Source organism: Phocoena sinus, chromosome 10 (genome assembly GCF_008692025.1).
Source record: "Phocoena sinus isolate mPhoSin1 chromosome 10, mPhoSin1.pri, whole genome shotgun sequence".
Classification (NCBI taxonomy): domain Eukaryota; kingdom Metazoa; phylum Chordata; class Mammalia; order Artiodactyla; family Phocoenidae; genus Phocoena; species Phocoena sinus.
The window spans coordinates 61,614,917-61,635,715 of record NC_045772.1 but is presented as its reverse complement, the minus strand read 5'-3'; the positions used below and the strand labels follow the sequence as shown (position 1 = coordinate 61,635,715).

Sequence of the window (20,799 nt, the reverse complement as noted above, 5' to 3'; positions counted from 1 at the left end):
ACAGGTTAGGGTACGACAGTTGTTTAGGTTGAGCATACGTGTTAGGGTACTGGTTAGTGTTAGCGTACGGGTTAGGATTAGGGGCGGGTTAGTGTATGGCTTTGGGTAAGGGCTAGGCTTAGGGTTAGGGTTAGGGTCCAGGGAAATTTTAGGGTACAGTTTAGGGTACGACAGGGGTTTAGGGTGAGCTACGTGTTAGGGTACTGGTTAGTGTTAGCGTATGGCTTAGGATTAGGGGACGGTTTAGGGTAAGGGTTAGGGTTAGGGTTAGGTTTAGGGTTAGGGTTAGGGGCCTGGGACGATTTAGGGTACAGGTTAGGGTACGACAATGGTTTAAGGTGAGCGTACTTGTTAGGGTATGGGTTATTGTTAGCGTATGGGTTACGATTAGAGGACGGGTTAGTGTAAGGCTTTGCGTAAGGGTTAGGGTTATGGTTAGAGTTAGGGAACGGGGACTGTTTAGGGTACAGGTTATGGTACGACAACGGTTTAGAGTGAGCGTACGTGTTAGGGTACGGGTTAGTGTTAGCGTACGGGTTAGGATTAGGGGACGGGTTAGGGTAAGGCTTCGGGTAAGGGTTAGCGTTAGGCTTAGGCTTAGGGTTAGGTGACGGGGACGGGGACGGTTTAGGGTACAGGTTAGGGTACGACAACAGTTTAGTGTGAGCGTACGTGTTAGGGTACGGGTTAGTGTTAGCGTACGGGTTAGGATTGGGGTCGCGTTAGGGTAAGGCTTCGGGTAAGGTTTAGGGTTCGGGTTAGGGTTAGGGTTAGGGTTAGGGGACAGTTTAGGTACAGGTTAGGGTACGACAATGGTTTAGAGTAAGCGTACGTGTTAGGGAACGGGTTAGTGTTAGCGTACGGGTTAGGGTTAGGCGACGGGTTAGGGTAAGGCTACGGGTAAGGGTTAGGGTTAGGGTTAAGGTTAGGGTTAGTGTTAGGGGACGTGGACGGTTTACGATACAGGTTAGTGTACGACAACGAATTAGGGTGAGCGTACGTATTAGGTACGGGTTAGTGTTAGCGTACGGGTAAGGATTAGTGGACGGGTTAGGGTAAGGCTTCGGGTAAGGGTTAGGGTTAGGGTTAGGGTTAGGGGACAGGGACGTTTTAGGGGACAGGTTAGGGTACGACAACGGTTTAGAGTGAGCGTACGTGTTAGGGTACGGGTTAGTGTTAGCGTACGGGTTAGGATTAGGGGACGGGTTAGGGTAAGGCTTCGGGTAAGGGTTAGGTTTAGGGTTAGGGTTCGGATTAGGGTAAGGAGGCGGTTTAGGGTACAGGTTAGGATACGACAACGGTTTACGGCGAGTGTACGTGTTAGAGTACAGGTTAGTGTTAGCGTACGGGTTAGGATTAGGGGACGGGTAAGGGTAAGGCTTTGGGTAAGGGTTAGGGTTATGGTTAGTGTTAGGGTTTGGGTTAGGGTAATGGGACGGTTTAGGGTACAGCTTAGGGTACGCCTACGGTTTAGGGTGAGTGTACGTGTTAGGGTACGGGTTAGTGTTAGCGTACAGGTTAGTATTAGGGGACGGGTTAGGTTAAGGCTTCGGGTAAGGGTTAGGGTTAGTCATAGAGTTACGGTTAGGGTTAGGGGATGGGAACGGTTTAGGGTACAGGTTAGGGTACGACTACGGTTTAGGGTGAGCGTACGTTTTAGGGTATGGGTTAGTGTTAGCGTACGGGTTAGGATTAGGGGACGGGTTAGGGTAAGGCTTCGGGTAAGGGTTAGTGTTAGGGTTAGGGTTAGGGTTAGGGTTAGGGGACGGGGACAGTTTAGGGTACAGGTTAGGGTACGACAAAAATTTAGGGTGAGGGTACGTGTTAGTGTACGGGTTAGTGTTAGCGTACGGGTTAGTATTAGGGGACGGGTTAGGGTAAGGCTTTGGGTAAGAGTTAGGGTTAGGGTTAAGGTTAAGATAACAGCACGGGGACGGTTTAAGGTACAGGTTAGTGTATGACAAGGTTTTAGGATGAGTGTACATCTTAGGGTACGGTTTAATTTTAGGGTACATGTTAGGATGTGGGTACGGGTTAGGGTAAGGCTTCGGGTAAGGGTTAGGGTTAGGGTTAGGGTTAGGGTTAGGTTTAGGGGACGGGGCGGTTTAGGGTACAGGTTAGGGTACAACAATGGTTTAGGGTGAGCGTACGTGTTAGGGTACGGTTTAATATTAGCATTCGGCTTAGGATTAGGTGACGGGTTAGGGTAAGGCTCCGGTTAAGGGTTAGGGTTAGGGTTAGGGTTAGGGCATGGTGAAGGTTTAGGGTAGAGTTTAGAGTACGACAACGCTTGAGTGTGAGCGTACGTGTTAGGGTACTTGTTAGTGTTAGCGTACGGGTTAGAATTAGGGGACGGGTTAGCGCAAGGCTTCGGGTAAGGGTCGTGGTTAGGCATAGGGTTATCGTTAGGGGACGGCGACGGTTTAGGTTACAGGTTAGGGTACGACGCCATTTTCGGGAGAGTGTACGTGTTAGGTTTCGGGTTAATGTTAACCTACAGGTTATGATTTGGGATGGGTTAGGGTAAGGCTTCGGGTAAGGGTTAGGGTTAGGGTGAGCGTTACGGTTAGGTAACGGGGACGGGGCGGTTTAGGGTACAGGTTAGGGTATGACAACGGTTTAGGGTGAGTGTATGTATTAGGGTACACTTTAGTGTTTGTGTACAGGTTAGGACAAACACTGGCCTCACCCTGTCAACCGGGGAAGCAAAACTTGCTTCTGAGTCTTGATCTGCTTGCCCTCCTCTACCGACACCTACTGAATGGTGGTGTTGACTTCCTGGTTGAGGGCAGCTGATGGTCCCCTCCTGGAGTGGGTTGCTCAAGCCTGGCCCTGCAGCCTTGTCTTAAGCCCCAACCACTTCTCTCAGGTTCAATCCTTCAGCGCAGCCCTTCCATCCCATCCTCCAATCTCTCCACCTCCATCTCTGCAAGCCCTTTGGACTCGCAAAGACTTCCCAGCTGAGTTTTGCTTGCTCTTGCTGGTCACTGGGGAATCTGTCCATCTCTCCTCCTTCCAGCCCTCCTCACCACAGGGCAGGACTGGTCACCCCAACAGTAGTTCCAGGGTGGACAGGTGTCTGGAGAGGTACCAACTGCATAGTCACTAAATTTCACAATCTGCTCCTCCCCCATCTCACTCCCCCTCAGTCCAGGCTCAGGTTCGCAGAACTCTGGTTCCCTATCTTAGATTTTCTAACAGTGGGGCCAGCATGTGTGGTTCCCACCAGCTTCACCCTTCCTTGGAGACACGCCCCCCCCGGAAGGCCAGGACGGTGAGAGTGAGGAACAGGCTGAAGAAAGGCAGGTACCTGTCCACCAAGCCCCTACCTTCTCTCTAGGAAAGATCCAGCTCTCCAGAAGAGGCCAGGACCCCTGTCAGGAGCATGACCGTTTCTGCCAGTGGTCACAGATAACACTTTTGTTGAAAACAACAAACCAGGCTGCACACACCCCCTCTCTATGGTTTCCTTTCTTCTCCCCACGCCTTCTCCTGCCCTCTTCCCAAACTCTCCACGCTTCACCTCCCTGCAACCCCAGAAGTGCTTCCAGCCCCTCTGCTATGTGTGGTCTGAGAATGTCTTCTTTTTCTGCTCTACAGAGAAGATTAACCTGGAAATATAGGCTGCACAGGCGATATGCAGTGGTGTAGTGTGTCCGTGTGGGTTTGTGGTGTCTGCTCACATGAGCATCTGGACTGAGGTCCTTGTGTACACCTTAACTACTCAAGAGGCCAAGGCATCAGATCATGCTGTTTATTGAGGATGCAGAGGGAGGGCCTTAAAGAAGAAAGGAGAAACGAACAGGCCTCCTCTTCCCTGCTTGTGGGTGCAGGAGAATGAAGAAAGAGACCCTGAGTTGTACTTGGTCCACTCGGAATGAGTCATGAGCCAGCCAGGGAGGGGCGGGGATGGCCTCGCTTAGTCGTTTGTCGTTTGTCTTTCATTTGCCTTTTCCTGAACACAGAGCCGCTCCTACCACAGGTAGTTAGTAGGAGCTGGGACAAAGGCCCCAGTGTGAGAGGGAGGCCTCAGTCTGAGACCCACAGGGCCAGGGAGAGTAATTAGTGACTGAGCCAGAGGCTGTGCAGAGGATCGAAGACTGGGAGCTGGTGGCATGGCTCGGGGACCACAGCCAAGGAGGCGAACCCCAAGCGTGTGCAGGGACGAATTTCACCAGGCTTAGTCATCCACACCTGTCCAGGTTCAGGATGACACAGGTGGGTGGCCAAGTCCAGCACTGGAGGTACAAAAGCAGGGCCAGCAGGGTGGGAGTGGGGCTGAGAGCAGGCTAGGGAGATTGCACGTGGGAGCCAGAGCTGGGATGAAGAGGTGGCGGGAGGACAGCCCTCTCTATGGACTGGCTTTCTTGGAGGGGGCACTCGGGCTGGAGCCCTTCCCCAGGGCATCCTTGTAGTCAGTGGTGCTGCTCTGGTTCCGGCCCTCCCTGCCATAGATGCTGCACACTCCAGAGATGCAGCTGCTGCCGTTGACCACATAGCCTCCGCTGACCGAGTTGGGCCAGAAGCCATAGCCACTGCTGACACTGGTGCTGCTAATGGTGGCTGCAGGGGGAGAGCAGGGTCAACACCCCACAAGCACAGCTGGGAGTGGGACCGGACAAGGCCGCCTTTCCCCAGGACAGGTAGGGCTCTTCTTGGAACAATGGGTTTGGTGGGGGACCCAGTCACAGCCAACCCCATCCCCACTGGGGAAAATATCTCAGAGACAGCTTCCTCCATGCATTGTCCTTGACTTGCCCAGCTTACATCCAATCTAGCTGATTCTTAACTTTCAGAGGTCCACCTCTTTGGTCCAGGTACCAATGGACCCACCTGTCATTCTGAACACTCTGCCTCTTCTATTAGTCTTTTTTCTAAACTTCCCAGCTTCCAACCTCTCCCTCCTACCGTCTGTCCTCCAGATGGCATCTTTTGGAAGCTATGATTTAACTCTTAGCCCTGATGAGAAATCCAGAGATCTAACACTTTCAGCTTGACCTCCGAGGTCCCCCATTTACCAATTCCCCAGCCCAGGTCTCATCGTAACTTGCAACCTGGCCCCCCAGGCCTCACACACACCCATACTCACCTTCCTGCACTGTGTCCTTTGGTTCCCCATCACCATGGTGATAACCTTCCTAGCTGCCCTTAAAAAAGGGAGACAGAATGATAAAAAGGAAGGAGTGCTGGGCTGGGAGTCAGAAGGCCTGGTTTCTGGACATGCCCTGCCATCTGGCTGTGTGATCTCAGGCAAAGTTTTCCCCTCTCTGGTCCTTAGATTCCTCATCTCCACACACAGGGTATAACTAAGGCCCTTTCAAGTCCACACATTCTACAATTCTAGGTCCAAGAACACAAGTACTTACAGATGCTGACAGGGTAGGGAAATTCTCATGACATCCTGTTAGGGGAGAAATAAAATAAGAACAAACAGTCATTCAACTCACAAGTTATTAACCTCAAAGCTAGTGCTCCCACTGGCCTAATGTGGGTTTCTGAACTCAGTAGGCACCTATGGAAATACCAGGGCTCCTTTGGCACAAGCAGAGCTCCAGAAGCTATGGGGGCTACCCCTGAATCTTTGGGGTAACCAGGCAAAAATCCATCAAACAGTAGCTCTCATGAGGTGTACTTGTGGGGATGGCATGCACACCTCCCAAGGGTCAGCCTCCCAGGCATCGAGGCTTTCCTTCTCCCAAGAGCATTGGTGATGCTGGAGTGGCTGCCCTGGACAGCACTCAAAAGCTCATCTTGTACCTAGACAATTAAGGAAGAGAGAACAAGAAGGCCTAACAGAGTAACGTTTTTTTTGCGGGGGGGCGGGTTGGGTAGTGTACCCAGGTACAGGCAGGGAAGTGGTGAGGACTGAATGAACCAATCAACGTAGCACAGTGCCTGGTATGAAGTAAGCACTCGTGTCTGTGTAGTATTATTAATTCTATTATTATTCCTAGCATCACCACCCCTTCTTTCCCCAAGAATTCGTCTCTTCTGGATTAAGATGTGTTAGGCTTTCTCCTTTGGTCCTTCCCAAACCCCTGTGGCCTTCCTGCCAGAGCATCACTCCCTCACCGGCACTCCTTGCTCTCCAGCAGCTTGCGGTAGGTGGCAATCTCCATGTCCAGGGCTAGCTTCAGGCTCATGAGTCCCTGGTACTCGTGCATCATCCTGGCCAGCTTGTCTTTGGAGGAGCTCATCCAGCTTGGCCCAGGCATCCTTCAGGGTGTTGTCCCCACTCTGCTTAGCGTCAGCGATGGCCGTCTCCAGGTTGGAAGCCTAAATGGGGAATTACAGAGGTTGGAAACTGGAAGGGCTCACTGGAATCAACCACATCCAAGTCCCACTCATTCTTTGAGATTCTGGAGCAGAGATGCCCACCTCCACCCTTCAGACTCCCTGTTCCTCTTCTAGTTGGAGCCCCTTCTGGGGTCGGCAAGTCCTTTCTTAGCTTTATCTCCACTCTGTTTAGACATTGGTGGTGATGAAAAATAGTTCATCCTGCCCCCCTGAGTTGATGGCTAATTCAGTGCCACTCAGTACCTTTCAAAGTCATTTATTTGGCCACCCTGCTCTGAGGATACAAAATGAGTAAGAGTAAGCTCAGCCTTCTGCTCTTGAGTTGTTTAAAGTCTAGGAGGACAGATCACTGGAATATGGTATTGCAGGTACCACAACAGTGGCTGCTCAGGTGCATAGGGTCACAGATGAGGAAATGGGGAAGGAGATACCCCAGGACAATTTCCCAAATGCTTACCATATGCCCGGCACTGTGCTCAGCCCTACACATGGCTTTTATATAATTTGACTCATCCAGTCCTCACAACACCCTGTGCAGTGCAGACAAGTAACTTGCCCAATGTCCCAGAGCTACTAAGTGTTAAAACCCATGGGAGAGTGGAAAGAGCACTGGACCAGGAGTCAGGAGACCTTGGTTCAGATCACAACTCCACCACTTACCGCAGTGCAACACTCTTAACCTCTCTGAACCCCAGTTTCCTCATCTGTAACAACAGGTAAGGCTTGCCTCACAGGGTTTTTGGAAGGATTCAGTGTGATAAAATGACAGGAGATACGGCTATTGTTAATGTATATGAGAACCTTGTCTCCCCACCTACTAGAACTGCGACTGCTGCCTATGTTCCCAGGCGCAGTACTCCGAGTAAGGCCTCAATAGATATCCACAGACAGATTTTAAGGGGTGCCCTCTGAACCCCCTTCTCCTCAATCCCTGAATCAACAAATGTTTATTAAGCAGCTACTCTGTGCCAGGCACTGTACTAGACGCTGGGCAAACAACAGGAGCAAAGTAGCCAGCTCTCTGCCTCCCTCTGGTCCAGTGGAAGAAGGGACATGCAGGTGTCTGGCAATTACAGAAGCCTGACAAGTACAGGGGAGACACAAGTGCCAGGAGAGCACATTGATCAGGGCAGGAGGGGCAGAGGGATGTGGCCCTAACCCACCCTGTCGGGTGAGAGAAGTCTTCCTAGGGGAGGGGTCTTCAATCAGGGGTCCTTGGGGCGAGTTGCAGATGAGATGCCCCAGGGACACCTGTTCTAAGGGCTTGACACAGTCATCTCTTTGGTCCCTTTCCTCCCCTGGGCAGAGATTTGGGAGGCTGACACTCTCGGCCCACTCATCCCCCTCCAACTGTGCCTGTCCACCCCATGCAAAGGCAACCAGCCACCTCGCCTGCTTCTTCACATTCTCAATCTCTGAGCGGATCCTCTGGATGAGCCGGGTGAGCTCTGAGATCTCATTCTTGGTGTTTTTGAGGTCGCCCCCATGCTGGCCAGCTGCCAGCTGCTGTTCCTGGAACTGGGGACCCAAAGGGCGGAGCCATGGATGGGGGTGATGAGCGTGTCGTGGGAGTACATGGTGGCTTGGGGTTGGTGATGTCATGGGAGCAAGCCATGCTGGACATTTAACTAGACATTCCGGCCCAGCCCTCATGCCTACTGGGGTCACCCTCCCTGGGCCTGCCTCAGCCCAGCTCACCTTGGTCTGGTATAGCACCTTGGCCTCAGCCTTGCTCTGCAGGGTGATCTCCTCGTACTGGGCACGGACCTCATCAATGATGCTGTCCAGGTTCAGGTCGCGGTTGTTGTCCATGGACAGGATGACAGACATGTCGCTGATGTGGGACGGGATCTGAGCGATCCCTTGAAGGGGAAACAGTGATGGTCTCAGGACTTGACTGATGGAGGCCAACAACCTTCCTCCCAAGGTAAGCAAATCCTGGTGATGCCAATTTAGAGGCTCCAAACCAAGGCTGTTGCTCTCTGGGCAAAGCGAGTTCCCTCCAGGCCCCAGACAGAGTCCTGCTGCTATGGAGATAAGGCCAGGACCATTTCCTTCCCACCCAGAGAGGAGATGAGGAGCCTCTGAGGGCTGAAATGGAGATGAGTGGTTGAGAGCTGGGGCCTGTGTGCCCCTCCCGGCCCCAGAATAGAATTTTACCCGCTGGCAGCCCTCGGAGGGGTGGAATGAAGAGACGGACTTACGGCTTCATAGAGACACTGGAAGAACATGATCTCCTGGTCCATGGAGTCCACCCTGGACTGCAGCTCCACCTTATTGGCATAAGCTGCAACCACGTCCTGAAAGGTATCCCAGCCATCCCCAAATCACTGCCAGTGCAGCCTAGAAGGCAACACACACCCCAGCCTGGGTCCCCCGCATGGGGAAATAGCCACCTCTTCTCTTTGGGAGGTTCGTGGGAAAGGGGAGGAAGGAGCAAAAGGCCCAGCCCTGCCCCATCCTGAGAATGGGCTCCCTCGGCAGTAGGGATGGGGTGCCCCTCTAAGGAAGGGAACCCATCGAGGCTGCTGTCAGTCATCACTGTGACATCCTAGCCAGGCCCGCAACTGCAGGGAGAGCCCCTGTGTGTCACCCTCCACTGTTCTTCACTGTGGACAAACCCCGACCCCATTAAACACTCAAGAATGCCATCATCCCCTCTGCCGTTTTTATTCCCTTCTCTGGATACTCTTGCATCGCGGTTTTCCCCTGCCTTCCCCTCGCTATTTCTGAATCAGTTCACTTTCTTTGAAAGCAGAGCACACTGGCAGGCTCATCTCCTCCAGGTCCCAGGCCAGCCCCAGATCCAAGACCTGCCTACCCCTCACCTTTCTGAGAAGCACAAACTCATTCTCTGCTGCTGTCCGCCTGTCGATTTCTTCCTCATACCTGCAGGAACGCCAGTGCTCTGTCAGTTAATATGTCTCACTGAGAACCCTCGTTTGCCCAGGGAAGACCCTGAGCGAGGGCACAGATGCTGCGGGGCTGCAGAGTCCAGGGCCAGTAGGGCCAGCCAGGCAAGGAAGCCTTCCTGGAGGAGAAGATGTGATCACCAATTTTGGAAGGAGATTATTGAAGATCCAGCTTCAAAAATGAGGAAGGAGGGCTTCCCTGGTGACGCAGTGTTTAGGAATCCGCCTGCCAGTGCAGGGGACACGGGTTCGTGCCCCGGTCCGGGAAGATCCCACATGCCGCGGAGCGGCTGGACCCATGAGCCACAACTACTGAGCCTGCGCGTCTGGAGCCTGTGCTCCGCAACGGGAGAGACCGCGGCAGTGAGAGGCCCGCGCACCGCGATGAAGAGTGGCCCTCACTCGCCGCAACTGGAGAAAGCCCTCGCACAGAAACGAAGACCCAATACAGCCAAAAATAAATATAAAATAAATACATTAATTTAAAAAAATGAGGAAGGAGCGTGTGGCATGAATGTCCTGTAGGAAATCTCACGTCTGTCCTAAGTGCCAGGCTGGAGGAGCAGGGAGCAAGTTTCCGTTTTCTTGGGGGTGATTCTGCTTGGTATGACAAGGAACACTGTCTCCCTCCACCTCCAAAAATGTTAAGCTGGGGTAGCTGCCCACTCCTGCTTGACAAGCTCAAAAGGGACAGGGACAGTCGTGTAGCTACAGGGGGTCCCCTCCCAGCTCACCTCTTCTTGTAGTCCTCCACCACATCCCACCCGTTCCTCAGGTCCGAGTCCAGCCTCATCCGGCCCCAGGACAGCATCTCCAGCTGCTTGAGCAGGTCGCTGGTGCAGCCCTCGAGGATGGGCTCCAGGTTGTTCTTAGAGTTGTTCAGGTCCAGCTGCCGCAGCAGCTCCTACTTGGTCCCCAGCACCTGGTTCTGCTGCTCCAGGATCCACACCTGGAGCCCAACACCCAGAAGTGTTGAGCCACCATGAAAACAGTCACACCCGTCACTCCCAGGGAGCTTTGCAAAGCGCTCCCCTGCATTTTCTCCTTTACCCCTCACAACATCTGCAGGAGGTGGGTGCATCATTAACCCTATTTTGTGTAAAGGAAACTGAGGCATAGAGAAGTTGGGCTTCTTTCCAAGGTCCAATAGTTTAATAAGTGGCAGAGCCCAGAACTGAACACGGATATGTGTCCCCATAACCCATGCATCAGATCGCTCTGAACCCACTGTGGCCAAACCAGCCCAGGGCAGGGGTGAGCTTGAAAGTACTGGAACAGAGTCAGGCAGGGTTCATCTTTGAAAAGGTTGACCACTCTAAAGAAGGGAGTCTGCTCTTCATTTTCTAACATCTCAAGCTCAGTGAGGCTCAATTGACCAAGGACTTCTGGGTGTTCTAAATTCCGGCATCAGCCTCCAACGGCATCTCTGCTCATGCCTCCTCCTCCTCCCTTTGTCCTGCTCCTCAGAACCATCTTCCCTAGAGCAAGCATGGCTTACGGAGCCGGATGGACAGACGGAGCTCCCCACGCCACTGTGTCCTCACTGGGCCGGGAAACTGACCAGAGCTGGTGGGTCTGCATACTCCTCTCTTGTTTGGTTTGGGACTTTTCTTTCACGTGACTTCCCTTGATCGTACATGAGCGCAGCTACTGTTTAAACAAGGTTGTGTCCCTTAAAGTCAGAAACACAGGACATTAGAAAACTGTCTGGTATTCAGTGTTGAGATGGGATTGGTCACCAAACAGCTTGCGTCCAGCAGATCTTCCAGCATTTGGTTTGGTTTAACCAGTCCTGACTTCTTCATGTCTACTCATAAGACTAAGCATTGACCAAAGAGAAAACCCTACACCCAGGACACCACAATACACATCTGAACTCCACATCTGGATGACCGATAGGATGTACCCATCTTCTCCGGCTGCCTGGGGTTATGGGATTATATTCCTCTAGAGAATAAAATTATTTAGGAACCCTCCAGGCTTTTGAGCCTGTGTCCCTCTCACCCCAGGCAGACCACATTTTTCACAGAGGTGACTGTCTTCATGTTTGTCTTTCTCTCCATGTCTCCAGACTTTACTCCTTAATGAGGTTTGATCAGCCCAGCCAAAAGTCAGTCCACTCCCATCCCCCCAGACCTCAAATTTCAGAACACTTTGATCTCCTAGAGGTAAAAACCTTAGAGGTAAGAAGCCACAGAGAAGGTGCCAGCCCCTGAAGAGAGCAGAGGCAGCAGGGAATCCTCCGAGCCAGGGTCCAGAGCTGTGGGGAGGTGAGACTTTGATGGCCACTGACCATCACAACATAGGATTTGTCCTGAGCTGACTTGTCCTTGGTGCCTCACTGTCATGTGGCCAGCATAGCCCTCCAGTCCCCAGTACTAGGTCTGGAGGCAGGAGGCTGATCATCCAACCTCACCTTCCCTACCCTGGAGATGATCTTGGGCACGGCATTACTTCCATGCTTTTGCCGACCCACAAAATGGGAGCAATCATTTCTTATCTATGGAAAGTCAGGGCCTATCTGGACTGGATGATCCCTTGAGGCCTCTTCCAGACCTTTGATTCTTCTCCTTCTCAACACCCCTACCCTAGCTCTCAGAGATAAAAATGACAATAACAATAACCGCCATTTGGGGAGCACTTCGCATGTGTCAGGCATCGTGCCAACATCTTCACATGCATTTTCTTTCGTGAATCTGACAATGACCTCAAGAGGTAGATTAGTATCTCCATTGTAGAGATGAAGAAACAGAGGCATAGACAGGATGAATGACTCTCCACATGTCCACATAGCTGGCTATGTGGCGGGCTTAGCCACACAAAGTCACACAGCTGGTAAGTGATGGGGCCAAGGTGGAAGCCAGGTCTGACTTCACAACACTGCGGAGACCTCTTCCCCACCACACTATTCTGCTTCTCAAGAGAGTCCTTAGCCCACCAAAACTAATGCCCATGGCCAAGCCGCCTGTGAATGACCACACACTGATGCTCCCAATCCACCTGTCAAATGACTAGCAGAGAAATCAGCTTAAAATTGATGGGAGGAGGACAGCTTCCCTGACCAATCAGGGGCAGACTCCCTCTCACTGGCTTTCCCTGTGCACAGCCTGCATGGACCCAGGCTTAGCAATAACACCAAGCTGGCCCTCAGGAGCAAGAAGCAAGGGTCTGTCTTCTCTTTGGAGCTCCTGCCAGTAACCCTGACAAGCCTCTGCCAGTAGAGATTGGCCTACCTTCTCTCGGGAAAGACTACACAGCCCCATGCTAGCTGGTTGGAGCACAGTCCCTGGGGGACTTGGCCACAATCAGAGCCACACATCTGGCGGCAGGACAACTGTTCAGCAGGTTTGCAGCTGGCAAAGCTGAAGGTGAGCTACCCCAGAGAAGCTGGGATATAAAGGCCAAGGAGGGCTGTCCTGCCAGACACTCAGCTCTGCTCCCATCCTGCTGTTTGGCTACCAGAGAGGTGCCTTCCTGGGCAGCCCCATCCCCCTCGCTTCCTCCTTGCTCAGCTCCGTGGCCGGGACCATCTCCTTTGAGTTTTGCTAGCCATCTCCTTCCTCCAGCCCCACCCCAAGCCTCTGGCGAAGTGTGTAGACTCAGGACTCTGAGGACCCAGGTCTTGGTCCCGCCATGTGACCACGGGCAGGTCTCCCAAATTCCTAAGCCTATGTTTCCGCATCCCTAAAAAGGGGGGTGCTAATACCTGCTCCACCTACTCCCAGAGGTGTATGGGAGGCACCTTGTAAATAATAATGATGATGGTAATGATAATAGCTAACACACAGTGTGAGCTCTGCTGGGTACTGCTCTAAGCACTACACATATATTAACTCATTTAATGCTCACAGCGGCCCTGTGAGGCAGGTACTGTTGTTATCCCCATTTTACAGATGAAGATACTGAGGCACAAGGAAGTTAAGTAACTTCCTGGTGGTTGCACAGCTAGTGAGTAGCTTAGCCAGGATTTGAGCCAGGGTTCAGCCCAGGCGGCCTGGTTACCATCTGTGCTCATAGCCTCTACACTGTCCTGGTTTTCTCATGTGCAAATGTCCAGTGCAGGTTGCCTGCACGGTGTGAAAAACTGAGCTCACCAGCACTCACTTTTCCCTCACTCTTCTTCCTGTCCCAGACTCTCTAGGCAGCGGAACTGACCACCCCCCCCGCTCCCCTTCTCAGCCTGCTTTACTCTTTTGAAGACAATTGTAATTTCGGGACTTGGGTAGGTGTGCTTATGAGACGATTGCATGTTTCTCACATGCATCATGCTTTTCCCTGATGACATGCTCTGGGCTGTTCTTCCAGCCTCCTGCCCACCAGGGCAGGCTTGTCCTATCCTTTAAGACAAACCAAGACACCTCTCCTCTAAGAAACCTCCCCCAAGCCCTCCCTGGGTCAGCTGCACCTTTCTTCACACAACCCTATTGCCTAAGTGCTGTATGCATTCCTCCAGCCTAACAGTTCCCTCCGAGGCCAGGTGATGCTCTCTGCTCCTTGGACCCAGGCTCGGGATCATGATATGAATCGTGAGCACTGCTCACCAGCTGAAAGATGTTCTCCCATATGTGTCAGAGGCCACGTGGGGGTCCACATCTACATGCGAGTGGTCGTGAACACGAGCTTAAGCAGAATGGTGCCCAGGGACTGGCATGGCTGTCTCGGTTGTCTGTGGCTGACAAGTGCTTTGATGAGTTGGTGCCTGATTATACCAGTTGTTAAGTATTTTGGGTATTTTCCGTAGACTTGAATCTGTGAGCCAATGAGCACGTGTCTATGCGTGCTCGAAGAGGGACCAAATATAAAAGGGGCTGTGGTGTGGAAATGCACCAAGCAGGGAGGGAGGGCTGGGGCGGTGGAAATTGGTGTGCAGGAGAGGAGAGACCCTCAGCGTCTCTCTGGTCTGTGCAGCACTTGCCGGATGTGAGTCTAAGGGCTGAGGGATGGTGCCATAAGCAGAGGGTTAGTCCTACAAGTGGTGGTCGTCCTGAGATGGCAGGAGTGGTGGAGGCCCTGGGAGGGAAATAGAGGCAGCTGGCAAAGGGCAGCACAAACCTCAGAGCAGCTGCCAGATGAGACCTAAAACGTCTTAAGACACTCCCATTCTCCAACAAGTCGTGTCCCCTTCACCTTCTATAGGAAGCCTTCCCAGGCTGTCTGTGTTCAGCTCTGATCCCTTCCTTCCTCTGTAGCCCCTTGCCTGTGTCTCACCAGTGCCTCCATGCCCAGATCATCTACTGCACGGGGGCAGGGGCGGGGTGTGGTATTGAGATCTCAGAGGGTCCCCCTTGCAGCCAGGGCAGGAGCTTACCTACAGTGCAGGTGAGGCTAGAGGACAGTATTGCTGAGGGACGGGGTCTCTCACTCCCCGGACTTCCTGACCAGCACCAAGATTTTCAGGTGCCTGTCAAGGAAGAGCTGTCTGAAGGTCCTCAAAGGGGTTTGGGCTGCAGCAATGCCAGCTACCACAGTTCCTAACCCCCAATCCTGTGAGAGGAGAGATGGGAAAGGAGAGGGAGGGGAGACAGAAGCCAGGGCCTGGGCAACAAGGAGGCTGGGCCAGCCTGGGCACGCCAGGGAGCGAAACAGCATCTCCTCCAGCTGCCAGCTCCACGGTGGGCACAGAGCCTGTCCAAAATCATCCCACACCCTCTCCGTTTTAGGGAAGAGTCTTTCCTCCAAAGGCACAGGGCTGGAAGGTGCAGTACCCGAGGCTGATGGCAGAGGGCAGTGTATGCACAAAGTACCAGCACCGGGGCTTCCCTGGTGGCGCTCGTGGTTGAGAACCTGCCTGCCAATGCAGGGAACACGGGTTCGAGCCCTGGTCTGGGAAGATCCCACATGCCGCGGAGCAACTGGGCCCGTGAGCCACAACTACTGAGCCTGCGAGTCTGGAGCCTGTGCTCCGCAACAAGAGAGGCCGAGACAGTGAAAGGCCCGCGCACCGCGATGAAGAGTGGACCCCGCTCGCCGCAACTAGAGAAAGCCTTCGCACAGAAACGACGACCCAACACTGCCAAAAATAAATAAATAAATTTTAAAAAAATAATAAATAAAAAAAAATAAAAATGGGCAGAAGACCTAAATAGACATTTCACCAAGGAAGACATAGAGATGGCCAAGAGGCACATGAAATGATGCTCAACATCACTAATCATTAGAAAAATACAAATCAAAACTACAGTGAGGTATCACCTCACATTAGTCAGAATGGCCATCATCAAAAAATCTAGAAACAATAAATGTTGGAGAGGGTGTGGAGAAAAGGGAACCCTCTTGCACTGTTGGCGGGAATGTAAATTGATACAGCCACTATGGTGAATAGTATGGAGGTTCCTTAAAAGACTAAAAATAGAACTACCGTATGACCCAGCAATCCCACTACTGGGCATATATCCTGAGAAAACCATAATTCAAAGATGGACATGTACCACAATGCTCACTGCAGCACTATTTACAATAGCCAGGACATGGAAGCAACCTAAGTGTCCATCGACAGATGAATGGATAAAGAAGATGTGGCACATATATACAATGGAATATTACTCAGCCATAAAAGAAACAGAATTGAGTTATTTGTAGTGAGGTAGATTGACCTAGAGTCTGTCATACAGAGTGAAGTAAGTCAGAAAGAGAAAAACAAATACTGTATGCTAACACATATATATGGAATCTTAAAAAAAAAGTTATAATGAACCTAGGGGCAGGGCAGGAATAAAGACGCAGAGGTAGAGAATGGACTTGAGGACGCAGGCAGGGGGAAGGGTAAGCTGGGATGAAGTGAGAGAGTAGCACTGGCATATATACACTACCAAATGTAAAATAGATAGCTAGTGGGGAGCAGTTGCATGACACAGGGAGATCAGCTCGGTTCTTTGTGACCACCTAGAGGCGTGGGATAGGGAGGGTGGGAGGGAGGTGCAATAGGTAGGGGATATGAGGATATATGTATGCATATAACTGATTTACTTTGTTATACAGCAGAAACTAACACAACATTGTAAAGCAATTATACTCCAATAAAGATGCTTAAAAAAAAAGAGAGCTATAATATTAACAATGTTTAATAGCAGCCATTTATTGAGTACGTACTATGTGCCAGTCACTAAATTAAATAATTCTCCTACATTCTCTAATTAAATGTAATTCTCATGGCAATTTCTTTAGGGAATACTATTATTAACTCCTTTTTATACTATTATTAACTCCTTTTTACAGATGAAGAAACTGAGGGTCATCGAGCAGAAGTAGCTTGCCTAAGTCACACTGAGTGGCAGAGGAGGACTCCAGTTGGGTCCAGTTGGGTCCATCTGACATCTAATGTGTAGGCTTCTCCCACGAGCTCTACAGCATGAAATCCCAGCTCCTTAGCAGACTTGAAAGGACCCCTCTGATGTGGCTGCTGCCAACCTCCCCAGCTTCAGGTGCCACTGCCCCCTCCAGCTCCACCTGCAGAACTTCCTCAGCCTTCCTCTTCACACTCCAGCAACCGTGACCTACTTACACCATGCTAGTGCTTCTGGGTACCATGCCCACTCCCTCCTCTTGTCTGCCTAGTAAACTCCATCCTCTCGAAACTCTGCACATGTTGCCTCCTCTGCCAGCCTTCCCTGACCTCCCTGAAGTTCCCCACTCTCCTCTGTGCTGACTCTGTCATTTCTTGTGTTGCCAATATCTCACCTGTGTTATAGTTACATTTTTCATGGTTATGTCTCCATTAAGAGCATGGACCCGTTTCCATATCACTATCCCGAACACTAAGTCATGCCAGGCACGTGATAGCTACTTACTAAATATTCCTTGAGTTGACCACCATTTCTTTACTGGCCCCAAGAGTGTCTTCCCTGAGACTAGTTATTTGGCCAGCCAGTTCTCCTTTGGGCAATAAATAAACTGCATGTCGTTTATAAGATGGTTTCTTTAAAGCTTAGATTTTGTGAATTGCTTTACTAGAAGCTAAACACCCCTTTCAGTGAGCTAATTTTGTTTTTGAACCACAAAGATTAAGAACAAGATTCTGTTTCCATTTAACATTTATTAAGCATGAACTTTGTACCAGGAATTGCACAGAACATCTTCATGCTGTCTCATAGCCTAACAGCAAGCTGGGGGTTAATTCTGCTTATTTTATAGCTAAAGAAATGACGCTCAAAAGGGTTGAGAGCTTCACTCATGATCACCACTTAGTCACAGGGACTGGATCTGAATTCAAGGCTATTGACTTGAACTGTAGGACTCTGGACCCACAGTGACCCTGTTCAGATGCACCTGTGAGCCCCAGCCTCAATGTGTTCTGGCCTCTCACTTGTTTTTTGCTTCCTGTCACATCCTGCCAGCATAGTCATGGCCTAGAGACCTACGAGAAAGGTCTCAAACGTACATCTGAGGGACTTTACTGGTGGTGCAATGTTTGAGAATGTTTGAGAATCTGCCTGCCAATGCAGGGGAAACAGGTTCAATCACTGGTCCAGGAAGATCCTACATGCCACAGGGCAACTAAGTCCGCGAGCCACAACTACTGAAGCCCGCATGCTTAGAGCCCGTGCTTCACAACAAGAGAAGCCACCACAATGAGAAGCCCACACACCACAGCAAAGGGTAGCCCCTGGTCATTGCAACTAGAGAAATCCTGCACGCAGCAATGAAGGCTCAACACAGCCAAAAAAAAGAAGGCTCTGAGCACAAGAGTGTTTGGAAGCTGAGTGGCATGTAACAGAGATGCCCCCCATGCTTAAAACACAACTCGTACATATACATTCACAACCATGTTCAACCCAGTGAACCTTCCCCAGGCACCAAGAGAACATGGGTCATTACTTGAAACAGAATCTACCTTTGACCTTTTCCCAGAGAACAAGGAACAGCTATAACTCGATCCCCAGGTTTTCTGGAACTGGCCTTCTGCTGCCTCTTGGCCAGTTTTACATTTTGCCACAAGACAAATGTTGACTCCCTCTCTCTGCTGAGAATCTGAACGTTCTCAAAGGTTTTCCATTCACCAGTGCATTCATCTGAGAAAAGCATGACTTCAAAGGTGCATCTGGGGCTTCCCTGGTGGCACAGTGGTTGAGAGTCCGCCTGCCGATGCAGGGAACACGGGTCCGTGCCCCGGTCCAGGAAGATCCCACATGCTGCAGTGCGGCTGGGCCCGTGAGCCATGACCGCTGAGCCTACGCGTCCGGAGCCTGCGCTCCACAACGGGAGAGGCCACAACAGTGAGAGGCCCGCGTACCGCAAAAAAAAAAAAAAAAAAAAGATGCATCTGCTGGGGATGGGGGACAGAGATGAACCCTGAGTATCACAAAATCCAGCGGAGGTGAAGGTGGGGTCCTGCCATCCGTGCAAGGATGTCTTTCACTCAGATCAAAGGATACTTCGGGTCTCTATGGAAGACACTGTGCCTCAGATGCCCTGGGCTCCAGGTCACTGACCTCTACATACAGAAGAGACTTGGCCTAAGATGAGGATTCCCTTAGGAGAGAAAAGCATCCTGGGCCTACATGAGTTGTATAAGTTTATTGGTGAGACGAGGAAGCAGGGACAGAGGCCTGAACCAGGACAAAAACGTACATGCTGAGAACACAGATCCCTTCATTGATGGGATCAGTCTGCAGGGGTGCTCCCAGCTATAGTCTGCAGGGACCATGCAAGGTACAACAAATAACCAGGTGTTTCCCCAGAGCTGACATAGCTCTAGCAAGATACAGTTCTTGCAGGTCTATCAGTGGACCTGTAATCTCCTGTACCCATGGAGCATATGGCTGAATAACTACCTAAGCCAGGGCATGGAAGGAGCAACAGGAGGCCTGGGATGCCCTTTAGAGAAAACCTTCATCTGCAAGGGGGCATGCAGCCAGAGAAAGGGTCAAGTCTTTATCCTTGGCAATGCAGCAGGAAGGGGAGGCTGGGTTAAGAGGCCTCTTGGTGTGAAAGCAGAAGGATGGGCTAGAATCCCTATTCTTAATTAAGAAGGACTAAGGCAGAGAGTTGCAAGAGAGGACATGTCAGTGGAGAAGAAAAGCAAGGAAGGGATGATGACAAATGTGATGGAGGAATTTCCTGGAGCAGGGAGTCCAGGAGAAACCAGAGCAAGATGTCTGGACAGCTGTCTTTCACTTTATTTTGTGGTTTTCTTGGTGGGTAAGCTCAGAGCTGGGGTCTTCCCCAGCAATCCTCAAATTCACGTGCACTCCCCAGCCTAGTTTTGGCCACCCACGGGGGCTGCAATTCCCACTGCCAGTGACACAGCTCCCAGACAGGATGCCATAGCCCCTGCCGACAGAGCTGGGCCAATAGCCATAGGTGTTGGCACCACTGAACCCAAAGCCGACTCCTGCGCCTGCGGTCCTGGCCATGGAGCTGCTGATGACCGCTGTGGAGGACAGAGGGAGGGATGATAAGGGTGTGTCCCAGGACAGGGCTGACCCAAAGTCCTCTCCAACCTCCCAGCCCCAACTAGCTTTAATGTGTCCCTCTTACACAAACACTCCACATCAACAGTGGACTTGAGTTTAGTGATATATGCTCAATTCCTGGGCAGCTCAAGCACTGGGAGAATCAGCCCAGATGCCGCAGGACCCCCAAACCCAGAGCCTCCTCATTCTAGTAGCAGGGGCTTCCCCCAAAGAACAGATGATGCCCAAGTATCGCATAAGCCAAAAAGTCTTGCATTTAACTCAAGAAGACATTCTTAATTTTTTTCAAAGCAGTTCCTGATTGCTCATTCCAGGGGAGCTTTTGCTGGCTCACGCAGTGTTTCCGTGCGCAGGTCTCAGTCTGATTGAGGAGGTGCCCCTCTTCCAACTCACAGCTTCCGTCATGAAGGAAAGCCGGGATGGGAGTGACACAAGAGGGTAGGACTGAGAGTCTCATCTTAGCATGGGTGAGGTTTCTGGGGAAGGGGTCAGTGTGAAATGTCAGAATGTGATGGGAAGCTGACTCCACAGAGGAAGAGGTCGAAGGTCTCATCAAAGGAGACGATTAGGACAATGATGCTCTACCAGGCAGAGCCCAGGCTCTTCCAAGGGGTCCTGGTGGCAGGGGACTGCTTACTTTGTGTTCATTAATGGGCTAAAAATACTCTTTCAGGGAGTGAAATACTCACATATGCTCACAGAATTGGTATCTTCTCCAGACATCCTGCACAGGGAGAAAAGCACAGGTAAATCTCCTTTACATGGAATCCAAGTTACGCTCACCCCAGCCTGGAATCATCAGCCAGGCTACCGCGGCCTCCACAAGCCCTCTAGCTGGCCAGGTGGCATGAAGTGCACCTGTGTGACTCTAAGCACCTCTCTTTCCCTCCTCATCTGCTCTTTCCCCTTCAGAGATGTGCGAATTTCAACCCTGGAGCGCCCCCCCACCGTCATGGCAACACCACCTCCCAGAGGCCCTCCTGCCATGCTTCTCTTCAGCCCATTTCTTCATCCCTGTGGGGCTACTGCCGCATAAATACACGTGTAGAAACGCTAGCATCAGGAGTCGCCACTAAGGAACCAACTGTATGATTTTAGGACCAATAACTTCTCCTCTCTGGGTCTCATTTATAAAATGGTGCTAGGTTAGAACAGGGTTTTTCAAATGTCAATGCTTC

At 51.4% G+C, this 20,799-nt stretch overlaps 1 protein-coding gene across 1 annotated transcript; it reads right to left on the bottom strand.

Moving 5' to 3' along the window:
* Window positions 1-4,351: 4,351 nt before the first annotated feature.
* LOC116761169 (keratin, type II cytoskeletal 71-like) lies at window positions 4,352-10,143 on the bottom strand. Its single transcript, XM_032646938.1, is given in 9 exon segments — window positions 4,352-4,563; window positions 5,367-5,401; window positions 6,073-6,189; window positions 6,191-6,276; window positions 7,690-7,815; window positions 7,996-8,159; window positions 8,498-8,597; window positions 9,126-9,186; window positions 9,944-10,143. Coding segments are annotated over 9 exon segments (978 nt in total). The 5' UTR covers window positions 10,021-10,143.
* Window positions 10,144-20,799: the final 10,656 nt, after the last annotated feature.